The following is a 13,383-nucleotide window of genomic DNA, read 5'->3' on the forward strand; positions in this document are numbered from 1 at the left end:
TGCATAATCACAGGTTTCAGAGTAGCAGCCGTGTTAGTCTGTATTCGCAAAAAGAAAAGGAGTACTTGTGGCACCTTAGAGACTAACAAATTTATTAGAGCATAAGCTTTCGTGAGCTACAGCTCACTTCATCGGATGCATTTGGTGGAAAAAACAGAGGAGAGATTTATATACACACACACAGAGAACATGAAACAATGGGTTTATCATACACACTGTAAGGAGAGTGATCACTTAAGATAAGCCATCACCAACAGCAGGGGGGGGAAGGAGGAAAACCTTTCATGGTGACAAGCAGGTAGGCTAATTCCAGCAGTTAACAAGAATATCAGAGATCCATTGTCTACAGCCAAGCGCTACGATATAACCGCATTTGCTCCAACCCCTCAGACAGAGACAAACACCTACAAGATCTCTATCATGCATTCCTACAACTACAGTACCCACCTGCTGAAGTGAAGAAACAGATTGACAGAGCCAGAAGAGTACCCAGAAGTCACCTACTACAGGACAGGCCCAACAAAGAAAACAACAGAACGCCACTAGCCATCACCTTCAGCCCCCAACTAAAACCCCTCCAACGCATCATCAAGGATCTACAACCTATCCTGAAGGACGAGCCATCGCTCTCTCAGATCTTGGGAGACAGACCAGTCCTTGCTTACAGACAGCCCCCCAATCTGAAGCAAATACTCACCAGCAACCACACACCACACAACAGAACCACTAACCCAGGAACCTATCCTTGCAACAAAGCCCGTTGCCAACTCTGTCCACATATCTATTCAGGGGATACCATCATAGGGCCTAATCACATCAGCCACACTCTCAGAGGCTCGTTCACCTGTGCATCTACCAATGTGATATATGCCATCATGTGCCAGCAATGCCCCTCTGCCATGTACATTGGCCAAACTGGACAGTCTCTACGTAAAAGAATGAATGGACACAAATCAGACGTCAAGAATTATAACATTCAAAAACCAGTTGGAGAACACTTCAATCTCTCTGGTCACTCGATCACAGACCTAAGAGTGGCTATACTTCAACAAAAAAGCTTCAAAAACAGACTCCAACGAGAGACTGCTGAATTGGAATTAATTTGCAAACTGGATACAATTAACTTAGGCTTGAATAGAGACTGGGAATGGATGAGTCATTACACAAAGTAAAACTATTTCCCCATGGTATTTCTCCCTCCCACCCCACCCCCCACTGTTCCTCTGATATTCTTGTTAACTGCTGGAATTAGCCTACCTGCTTGTCACCATGAAAGGTTTTCCTCCTTCCCCCCCCTGCTGTTGGTGATGGCTTATCTTAAGTGATCACTCTCCTTACAGTGTGTATGATAAACCCATTGTTTCATGTTCTCTGTGTGTGTGTATATAAATCTCTCCTCTGTTTTTTCCACCAAATGCATCCGATGAAGTGAGCTGTAGCTCACGAAAGCTTATGCTCTAATAAATTTGTTAGTCTCTAAGGTGCCACAAGGATTATAACAGCCTCAGACACTTGGATTCATTAAATACCACCAGTCAGGCTGAGCTGTCAATATTAGATCAAAGACAAACAACATAGTAAGTCTTCCTGGGATTTTCCAGTGCTATTGTACTGGGGAATGTGTACAAACAAATGCCTGAAGTTACCTTTATCAAGTGAGTAATAGTTGAGGGGGTAGTCTGTGTAGAAAAGGAGGGATCATTGATTTGACTGGACATATGTAATACCAATAAGAGTTTTAGGCTAGTGTTTTAAGAAAAGAAATGCTTAATTTTTCTGTGCTGTGATTGACAGAAGTCTTCCTGTTCTGTAACTATATCAGTGTATAAACATATTGACTAGTGTAAAAGAGCTATACTCACCCTTGTGGCACCTCCTGCTGGTCATTGGGAATTAGCTCTTTTCCAGCCTGGAGTATCCTCTGCAGGCCAGTGATCTGCACAGTTCTGGCTCCCCATGTCCCTCACAGACCCTAGTAGCCCTTTCTCTGGGATTCTGCCCCCTGGCAGTACCCCCACACTCTACCTCTGGGTCTCCCCTTCCTGGGGAACCCCCACCCTACTATCCCCACCTTGCCTAAGTCTGGGCTATTGCTAGACATTGCTAAGCCCCCCACTCCCTGGGGCAGACTGCAGTGTAAAGGCCACTCATCATAGGCACCGGGGGGGGGGGGAGGGCAGCCTCAAACCAGGCCCTACAGCCTAGGGAGTTGCCAACCTGCACCACCCCCCAATGCCCTATCAGCCAGACTCTACTCTCTCCTAATCTGAAGAGAGACTGCTTAGCCTGCTGGTTCACAGCCTTTTTATATAGGCCAGCTGGGGCCTGATTGGGGCATGGCCTAGCTGCAGCTGCTTCCCCAATCAGCCATCCCCAGCCACAGCCCTCTCCAGGGCTGCTTTTAACCCCTTCTATTTTAGGAGTGGGGTAGCCATCTGGCTACAGCTAGTTGCTATGCAAGGATAGATGGGGGGAAATCAGTTTTAAGATCTGTTTACTTTATGAAATATTTCTTGTCAATTTCAAATTACAGTGTGGTATTGTCTGTTTTTCACATTGTAGCTTCTCTCAAAGTCAAAAGATCTAGAATGGAAAAAAATGCTGAAGCTCCAAGAAGTGCAGGCCAAGCTAGGTGTTAGCCTGAAGGAAATGCTGACCATTGTTGAAGAGGTATTTCACCTGGAGCCTTACAGCGTAGAGGAAATTTGTACATGCCTGGGAATTAGCCTTGAGGAGCTCCGCACCCAGATCCTCAGTCAAAACACACAAGATGGTGAGTCTATATCAGATGGTGTTTTTCATTTTAAAAAGCTTGTATTCTGTAAAATGTCTATATACTAATAAATAAAAGACAAAGAGTTCAGCAGGACCCTGTGGGAGGTTTTCTAGGGTGAAAGAACTGATATTATGATATAAGCCCCATTTGTTCCCATCTTTATACTGAAATAGAGAAATGAATTTAAACATAGTTCCAGCAAAACCAGTTTGTAAAACACTTTGGTGGCTGTTGTGAACAGAGCCAAGCCATCTTAGAATCATGGCTTAGGAAGAATCTACATTACACAACTTTTTTAATGCATAGCTCTAACAAAACCAAACCATATTAGCAATCATTTCACTGGAGTCTTGTTGAAACCAATTTTAAACACCATTCCCTAACTCACATTAAAGATTAAGGGCTTCTCTGCACGGTGGGGTAATATGCTCTATTGGGGGATGATTTCTAAAGCACACTCGTGTGTTGCAAATTAATTTGTCCACATACACAAAAAATAGCAGTGTGGCCATTGCAACTCAGCCTGAAGCTTGGGCTCTCAAGTGTAGGAGGTCAGGTGGGCTTGAGAACCCAAACTCCAGCCTGAGCTGCAACATCCATACTGCTATTTTTAGCATGCTAGCTTGAACCCTGCTTGCCTGAGTCCATCTCCTGGGCCTGGGAGGCTTGTTCCTAGCTGCAGCATACACGTACTCTTAAGGTTCTCTAGTGCATTTTAGCCGAGTTCTGTTTCAAATAGCACTACATTAAATGCACCAGCAGGATCTGCACCGACCAGTTAATGCGCAACCCATTAGTGCGGTTTAGAAATCACACCCCTGTAGGGCAGATTAACCCAGCAGGGATACAAGCCTTTTTATAGATGGGGCCAACATTTCTGATTTCAAAGTGAAACAAAATATAATCAAAACCCATGAAAACTTGTACATGCTTCAGGAAACTTGCCTTGGGTAGCATGTGGTCTAAATCCTCTTCTTTGAAAGAGGGCATTTGTTTTTTCCTGCTTTAGGTAACTATTGATGGAAGAAATCAGTGTAATGCAATATATTTGCTTACCCTCTCTCCTGTGTATTTCTACTTGTTATTAGACCATATAGTTATGGGTGCAGAACCAAAGGCACCATTTCTGTAATGTGAACTCTATGTATGTTGAAATCAAACAATTTTCTTGAATGTAAATATGGAATTACTAAAAACTGTTTTAAGAACAAAAGCTAGAAAAAATGATCCCAGTCTATCTGCGGTGGCTTTCTGAGCTCTAGGAGCCAGGTTCTGAGCTCTTTACACCAGTGCAACTGAGAGTAGAATCTTGGGTTATACATTTAAAGAAACTCATACTTCTGACTAAGCTACGTCATTTCCATATGTGGCCACAGTCCCTCTGCTGCCTCCAGAGCTTAATTGCATCATTGCCAGTCCTTCCCAAAACCTGTTCTCCGGGATATTCTTTTTTCAGTAAGCTATGTCTGGGGCCATTGCAAAACACGAGAGTGCGACCTAGGCCCTGATGCCACATCTTTGCTCCTCTGCAGTGATACCAGGGGACCCAGAACTGTTCTACATGGGAAGTTTCAAATGCATAAAGCTGGGTAGAACTGTGTCACCTGCTTGAGGTCTCTAGGGGTCAGAGTTGTCCTGCTGTGGCTAGGGAGCTTTGGGTATGTTCTGGTAAATTGTAGGTGATGCCTTCTTAGAAGATGTGAGAAAAAGGCACAGAACGTAATGTGCCTGTCACCAAACGCACACAATCCTGTGGGGCCAAGAGCCAAGACTGCCTTAAACAGTCTCCTGTGACTATTTCAACCCTTCCCTTCCTGCCACCAGCTCACACACTTCTTCCTTTTCTCCACTCATCCCCAGCATTGTTCTCCCATGTGGGGGGCCAGAGTGCCCCCCCAGACCTCCTCATTACCCTAGCTAGCCCTGGAACACCCCACATACACAGAGGTGGGAGCAGGTGGTGCACAGCCAGCTTTGCCAGTTTTATGCCATCCCAGGATTCCCCTGTCTTAAGGAGAATGCTAAGCTACCCAGTTAGGACAGCTGTCTACCCCTTTGCAATGCTGGAGAGATGCCAGTATGGCATCAGAGACCTACATCTGGCCCTACTTCTCTATAGCAGGTTATATAACACCTGTGTGCATTATATGTAGAATATATTGAAGTGTGTATATCTAGAACGCATATATTACATGAACTATGTGCTCTGAGATATTCATTCTTTCTTCCCTTTCCTATCCCACACACTTCTATTTTCATGGGAAGCCATTGGGTTCTCAGTTTCCTATACTATCCCCTCCCCTGTTTCCCCCCTCTATGAAACAGTATAAGAACAGTCACTCACAGATATAACTGTAGTGCATATCTCTGGTTTTAAAAGCTAACTTTTAAGGCTCAGTAGAGTTGAATTGTTTATACAGATTGTTATTTTGACTTAAAAAAAATAACCGTCTGGATGAAAATTTTTGACATAAAAGCAATAGAAAAAAGTCCAGTGAAATGTTATACTATAGCTCTGTCTAGTGTTTGCAGATGTTTGCTGAACAAAATCTCTTAAAATTTGCGTGACCATGATCTTGTTTGATAAAGCCAATTAAAATGGGTTGTGCAGAAGTCTGCTTGCATTTGTACAAGATAAAACTAAACAGATTCCTGTAAAATTAGATACAAAGAGAAATAAGACAGACACAGAGCGAAGAAATCAAATCAACTGTTTGTTGTTATACACCAAACAAATTACACTTTATGTTGGTTTTGGAAAGCTACAGCCTCTTCAGAAAAAATATTTTTGCTTTTGTTTGCTGTATTTTATACTGTATCCTAATGACAAGCCTGGTTTCTTGCTATGAGAGAAGAAAATACTGATAAACAACCCAAGCTTTGTCATTATGATACTGTGAAAAACACAGCAAACAAAAGCAAAAATGTTGGCGAGAATTTAGTTAAATTATTTGCTGGATTCTGGTTTTTCCTTTATAGCTGAACATAGATTTGTGGCAGTTTCTACTTCTGCCATCTCTCAAAGACTAGTGCTGTTTATTAGTAATGATCTGTGCTTGTACTGCATCCTGTGTAAGAACCTGAAAGTGTTTTACAAATATTAATTAGTCTCAGAACTCCTCCCCCCCAGTTGCTTATGGGTTAGGAGAGGAGAAATGAAATGTTGGATTTGTGATTCAAAGCTTCACCCCCCCCCCCCATCTTCATCACACTGGATGAAGCCAGGGATAACAGTACAGAAAAGGAAAAGGAGTACTTGTGGCACCTTAGAGACTAACAAATTTATTAGAGCATAAGCTTTCGTGAGCTACAGCTCACTTCATCGGATGCATTTCTGTAGCTCACGAAAGCTTATGCTCTAATAACTTTGTTAGTCTCTAAGGTGCCACAAGTACTCCTTTTCTTTTTGCGAATACAGACTAACACGGCTGCTACTCTGAAAAAAGTACAGAAAAGGGACACTGCAGATTCCAGCTGGGCTATTTGCTTTTAGCCACTCAGAAAGGAATAATGCAAACACACTTCTCACTTTACAGTACTGTCTATTATCACATACATTTCACTCTCTTTCCCTTCCATTCATATTAAAAATTCCCATTCTTTCCAATTTGACCTCTCCTTGTCTTTTTAGTGGGGCTTCTTAACCAATTGCATGACCCCTCTCTGCACTGTTTAACAAGACAGTTTAATAGAATAGTTGCAGTTGAATTTGCAATGATATACATAAACGTTTTAGAAGCTGAATTTTTTGAGACCTGCAGCACACTTTCCTTAACTAGTGGGCAAATCAGAGGTGGGACCAAACCAAAACCAGGGATCATAATACAACTAAGCTCCATATGCAAACTTTGTAGGTAGCTGTTGAGCCAGATCTTGGCTTCTGCTCCAGTCTCTTTGCTCTGTTTGTTTGGCACCACAAAGACCCTGAAAAGCCATCTTGATCAGGTAACTGAGGATTCCTCCCCCACTGGGGAATCTCTGGGTGTCTGCACCACATCACCCCACTTCCCTTAGGATTAGAGGGGTATAGCAATTGCTTACAGCTACCTTTGATTCTCCTCACCTTCACAGCTGTTTGGGCAAAATCAAAATCCTGGGGCTGAAACCCCCGAAGTTAGGAGAAGGTTCGATCTGGATCTACACTTTGTGCCTTGGGACCCTCTCTAGAACAAATAGTATTTATTATTAATTATTCACTTTCTAAAATGCAGTTCACTGTAGTTTCAGCTTGGATTTGATTGCTTCATAAAGTATTTAGGCTGCAGTGGTGGTGGGAAGGTTGTGTATTTATAAATCCCACCACAGCAGAAAAGTCTTTGTCTTTTTTGCCATAATGTTTTTTTCTTTTTAAATGGGATAGTCTTAAACCAATTTTTCCTTTTTACATATAAAACAGTAATCTAATTTTGACATGTAAACCTGGGAACAGAATCACCATGGGAGCTAAAACCATCCGTTTCGTCTGTGGGTTTGGCTAGTTAACCCCCACTCAGAAAACTAATGTTAAATTCAGGAAAAATATTGCTACTGAAAAAATAAGCCTCAAACCACAACGCAATTTGAATGAGTTGGGTTGTATAGTCTTTCCCCTCACACTGCGAAGTAGTCCAAAAGCATGGTGAGCTCAGTGCAAGAACTCACTGTAACTTTTTTTTTTTCCCCCCTTTCTTTTTTTTGGCACAGAAAGGCATATTTGGAAGTGGACTTTTAAACATACGGCCACATATGCTCTCTTTATCAGGCTGTAGCCTGAGTTTTGTCACGAGCATGCGCCAGTAGAGCGGGTAGCAGAGTGCACGCTTAGCTTGTAAGGAAGAGTAGGATAGAGTAATAATGGAGTGGTTGATTTACTTTAGCAACAAAAAGCACTTTTAGAGGGCAGGCATTTCTGTGGTTTAAAAAAGAATCATTAAACCAGTAGGTGCCATAATCTTTAAAATGTGTCTTGGCTGAGGGAGTTGTGTTCAGGAAAAGTTCATGCAATTGCTCTGTTTTCAGAGGACCAGATTGTGAGTAGTTACTAGAGGTTGTCAAGCAATTAAAAAAAGGGCAGGATTAATTGCACTTTTAAACAGTAATAGAATACCATTTATTTAAATATTTTTGAATATTTTCTACATTTTGAAAATATTGATTTCAGTTACAACACAGAATACAAAGTGTATAGTGCTCACTTTACATTTATTTTTATTACAAATATGTGCATTGTAAAAAACAAAAGAAATAGTATTTTTCAATTCATCTAATACAAGCGCTGTAGTGCAATCTCTATCATGATAGTTGAATGTACAAATGTAGAATTATGTACAAAAACTGCATTCAAAAATAAAATATAAAACTTTAGAACCTACAAGTCCACTGAGTCCTACTTCAGCCAATTGCTCAGACAAAAAGTTTGGTTACAATTTGCAGGAGATAATTCTGCCCACGTCTTATTTACAATGTCACCTGAAAGTGAGAACAGGCATTTGCATGTCACTTTTGTAGCTGGCCTCACAAGATATTTACCTGCCAGATGCACTAAAATATTCATCTGTCCATTCATGCTTCAACCACCATTCTAGAGGACATGCTTCCATGCTGATGATGGGTTCTGCTCGGTAATGATCCAAAGCAGAGCGGATCAATTCATGTTCATTTTCATTATCTGAGTCAGATGCCACCAGAAGAAGGTTGATTTTCTTTTTTGGTGGTTCGGGTTCTGTAGTTTCTGCATCGGAGTGTTGCTCTTTTAAGACATAGGAAAGCATTCTCCACACCTCCTCCCTCTCAGATTTTGGAAGGCACTTTGGATTCTTAAACCTTGGGTTGAGTGCTGTATTTATCCTTAGAAATCTCACATTGGTACCCTCTTTGAGCTTTGTCAAATCTGCTGTAAAAGTTTTCTTAAAACAAACGTGCTGGGTCATCATCTGAGACTGCTATAACATGAAATATATGGCAGAATAGGGGTAAAACAGAACAGGAGACATACAATTCTCCCCCAAGGAGTTCAGTCACAAATTTAAAATTAACATTTTTTTTAAACGAGCATCATCAGCATGGAAGCATGTCCTCTGGAATGGTGGCCGAAGCATGAAGGGACATATGAATGTTTAGCATATCTGGCGCACAAATACCTTGCAATGCCGACTACAAAAGTGCCATGTGAACGCCTGTTCTCACTTGCAGGTGACATTGTAAATAAGAAGCACTCAGCAGTATCTCCTGTAAATGTAAACAAACTTGTTTGTCTTAGCAACTGGCTGAACAAGAAATAGGACTGAGTGGACTTTGTTTTGGTTTTGAGTGCAGTTATGTAGCAAAAAAAAAAAATCTACATTTGTAAGTTACGCTTTCACGATGAAGATTGCACTACAGAACTTGTATGAGGTGAATTGAAATATACTATTTTGTTCATGATTTTTACAGTGCAAATATTTGTAATAAAAATGATATAAAGTAAGCACTGTACACTTTGTATTCAGTGTTGTAATAAAAATAAAATATGAAAATGTAGAAAAACATCCAAAATATTTAATAAATGTCAATTGGTATTCTATTGTTTAACAGCGTGCTTAATTGCGATTCATTTTTTTTGAGTTAGTTGAATTAATTAACTGTGGTTGATCGACAACCCTAGTAGTTACTCACAGGAGTAGGCCCATTAGAGTGACTGGGATGCCTTGTGTGTGTAACTGCTTACTGTTGTGGGTGAGAGGATGGGGAATTATAATCTGTCCCAGATGAAATATAACACGTGGTAATATTTTCTTGTCTAAATTAAAGGCCAGATTCGGTAACACACATTCAGTAGTATCTTTCTCTGCCAATAGTTCTATTGAAATCAATGGGACACCTTACAGAGAAAGGTATATTCCACATTTGTAAAGGTGGTAGCTTCTTTCCCGATGTGATTTTGGATAGTAAGTTCTTCCCCATAGTAGATTTCTTGCAGGCCTACTACTTCTTCAGAGATGAGCCATGTTTAGTTCATTAATATATAGTGAAATGTATCTTAAGCAGATACCAACGCGACATGACAAAATGTATAGCCTAGTAGAGGTTGATCTTAGGTAAAGGTCAAATTGTGCAGGAAACTCCAATGAAAGGAATCTGCTGAAGGTCAAGTAATAACAAATAATACAATTTACTGGAAGCCACAATGTTTAATTATTTTTTTAAAAAATCTGCATCAGCAGCATGATTGGATTTGCACAATTTTCATACACTTAAAATTCAAAAATGACCTTACCGGAAAAACCCCCCCAAAAAAACAACCCCAACCATGGTACAGTTCTTTGCTATATTTAACTAACCCACATTTGTTTGAGACTAATAGTCGGTGGACTATTGCTGTTTGTTTTTTAAAAAATTTTATGTGGATTTCAGACAAGGTTTCATTAATGACAGTTTAGTCTTAACATTTCTACATTTTGTTGTTGCAGCCCTTGGTGCATTGGAAAATCCCATTGTTTCCTCCAAGTGCAGTTGGTAGGCAATGAATGTTTTGGACCCATTTGAATAGGGCTCTGATGATGCTGAAGAAGTCATTTAAGGGCAAATCCTTTGCAGAAACATGGAGGCCCGGTGCGCAGAGCCCATAGGAGGCTGCAGGACCCACTCAGGCTCGTGGGGCTCCATCTCAGGGGTGTTTAATTGCAGTGTAGATGTTTAGGCTTGGGCTGGAGCCTGGACTGTAGGACACTGCAAGCTGGGAAGGTCACAAAGCTCAGGCTACAGCCTAAGCCTGAACGTCTACACTGCCCCTTAGCCCAAGCCCTATGAGTCAGTCAGCTGACATGGGCCAGTTGTAGGGTTTTTAATTGTAGTGTAAACCCTCAGTGTCCTAATTGCTGCTCCTTTGCATTCTTCTGAGCCAGATAACAGAGAAGATGCTGCAGCCCTTAGTCCTTACCCTGGTAAAACTGCCATTGCCTTCAGTGAGAGCCTAACCCCTGTGTGGGGACTGCAGGATTTGGCCTTTGATGGCTCTGTAATAGTCTTAGCTCTTTAAAGCAACTCTATTACTAGCTCAGATATAAGATTTGTATTGTGCATCTGTAAGTTTTATACCTTTGCCACTTTGGCCATGGTGACAGGGTTGGGCCAGATGGCTACAGGAGAGTAATCCTATTGGGATCCGGGAAGTGGGCAGCAAAGCCCGTCCACTGCTAAAGGATCCCCCCAGCCTAAAAGGGGGATCCACGGGGCCTAGATACCAAAAAATTCCAGGGGACAACTAATGAAATTACAGGGACAGGAGTGTGATCAAAGAGTCAAACGAAGGGAACCGGATAGGGACACCGAGCAGAGAGCCCCAGACAGCGCCCACTGCTCCTCAAAAGGTGTCCAGGGAGTCAGCGGACACCACCCAGAGGAACTCTGCCTGGAGGCGTGAACAGACAGAGGATCGGAAATAGGCCCCACAGTCACAGGAGACTCCATCGGCCAACCTCCTCACCCTGGTTTTATAGATGGCCACTTTAGCCACGGCCAGGAGGAGGTTGACCAGGAGGTCCTGTGACTTGGTGGGGCCACGGACAGGGAGTGCATAGATAAGAAGGTGAGGGGAAAAGTGCAACCAGAATCTTAAAATATTCATTAGGAGCCGGAATAGGAGCTGCAGCCTGGCGCACTGTAGGTAGATGTGCGCCAGGGTTTCCCTCACGCCATAAAAGGGGCAGATGTCCGGGATTGGGGTAAACCGTGCCAAGTACACGCCCGTGCTCACAGCCCCGTGAAGGAGCCGCCAACTGATATCTCCGGCGGGTCTCGGGGCCAATGTGGAATAGAGGTTGGCCCACCGGGGCTCCTCACCCTCTAGAGGTGGCAGGAGGTCCTGCCACTTTGTGTCAGGGCGGGACGCGAGGGTGAGGACGTGAAGGGTGTGGAGCATGAGCATGTATAGATGTTTCCTTGGCACGGTCTGAAAACAGACTGGCTGCAGCTCGTGTAGCCGGCTCACGGTGAAGGGGCAGGGGGGCCGGTCAGGTCCACAGAGCAGGGCCCGATGAAAAGGTCCGGAGGGCCTGGTGTGGAGGGTGGGCGGGGCACACCCTCCCTTAGGACCTGGTCGAGGAAAACCTGAGCAGCAGGCGACAAAGCGGCCCTCACCTCCTGAAGTATGCGGAGGGGAGTACAAGGTCTGGAGAGCCCCATGCACTGAGCGAGCGTCGGGGATCCAGCCAGTCTCCCCGGTCGTAGTCCAGGAGGTCTCTGACTCTGGTGACTTCTGCCAGGACCAACCTCCGGCGCACCGCGGGGGACTCCGCCACCTGCACACGAAGCTGGGGGTTGTGTAGCAGGGGCTCCGCGAGGAGATCTTTCCCCATGGAGGCTGCCATGGACCTGGTCGTTGAAAAGAGTTTCCAGGTCCAGAGGAGGTCCTGGTAGAAGACCGGCAGCTCAGAGAGGTCTCACGGAAGACCTCTCTGATGGAGATAAAGAAGCTGTCAGTCGTATCGGAGCCCCCGGAGGTAGTGCAGGAAGGCATGCGCCAATACGCTCCACGCCAGATTACCTGCACCATAAAGGAGCCTCAGCAGGGCCTGGAGGCGGAAGACACAGACCCGAGTGCGAAAACACTTCAGGCCCTGCCCTGCCCTCCTCCTCCAGGGGTAGATGGAGGACCCCTGCAGAGACACAGTGCAGTCCTGACCAGAAGAACTCCAGAGTCAACGTCCGGAGGTTGGCTAGGAAATCCAGGGCTGGGACCAGGGTGTTGAGCTGATTCCAGAGCATGGGCAGGACTAGTTGATTAAGCACCTGTGCCCTCCCTCGAAGGGAAAGACACCGGAGTAGTTCTGTCCATCTCCGGAGCTGCTCTACCACCCTGCCCTCTAAACCGTGCTAGTTCTCCGGCGGAGACTGATGCGTGGCAGAAAGGTAAATGCCGAGATAGAGCAGCGGACCCGTGCTCCACCGGATGGCCTGAAGCGCGGGTGGGAGGGAGCTCGCCTACCGCCAGTCCCCTACCACCAGGCCAGAGCTCTTGACCCAGTTGACCTGGGTGGAGGAGGCTGCCGAGTAAACGGCCTGGCAAGCCTCCACCCGCACGAAGTCGCCCAGGTCCTGGACCACGAGGAGCACATCGTCGGCGTACGCCGACAGGACCAGCCGCAGCTCTGGCTCCCGCAGTGCCAACCCAGTCAACCTCCTACGGAGGAGACAGAGGAAGGGCTCGATCGCCAGAGCGTACAGCTGGCCCGAGAGGGGGCACCCCTGCCGTACTCCTCGCCCAAAGCTGACCAGTTCGGTCAGGGTCCAGTTGAGCCTGACCAGACAGACACTCTGCGGAGACGTACAGCACCTGGAGAAAAACCCACTTGCTAGGGTCCAAAACCAAATGCTTGCAGAGTGCTCAGGAGTGCTTGCAGGAGAGCTCAGTGCTCTCAGTGATCCACCCTGTCGAACGCCTTCTCCTGATCCAGGGACAGGAGGGCGAATGACAGACGGTCCCTACACGTGAGTTCCAAAAGGTCCCGGACCAGATACAGGTTGTCGAAGATGGTGCGGGACGGTGTAGGTCTGGGTGGATCACGTCCGCCAGCACGGACCCTAGCACAGCGAGATGGCTTTCGCTACAACCTTGTAGTCCGTGCTGAGGAGCGAGATGGGACGCCAGT

General features: G+C 44.8%; 1 protein-coding gene across 7 annotated transcripts in view; it reads left to right on the forward strand.

Annotated features, from left to right (window-relative positions):
* Positions 1-13,383, forward strand: part of GALK2 (galactokinase 2) — an 87,284-nt gene that overhangs the window by 56,395 nt on the left and 17,506 nt on the right. For 6 of the 7 annotated variants that reach the window (XM_043494614.1, XM_038419605.2, XM_038419609.2 and 3 more), the window contains one exon: positions 2,563-2,773. In XM_043494614.1, coding sequence (XP_043350549.1) covers positions 2,563-2,773 — 211 coding nt within the window. Of the gene's footprint in view, positions 1-2,562; positions 2,774-4,232; positions 5,390-13,383 lie in introns of those variants that run through there. The other variant, XM_043494619.1, reaches the window with a different exon arrangement.

This window comes from Dermochelys coriacea, chromosome 10 (assembly GCF_009764565.3).
Source record: "Dermochelys coriacea isolate rDerCor1 chromosome 10, rDerCor1.pri.v4, whole genome shotgun sequence".
Classification (NCBI taxonomy): Eukaryota; Metazoa; Chordata; order Testudines; family Dermochelyidae; genus Dermochelys; species Dermochelys coriacea.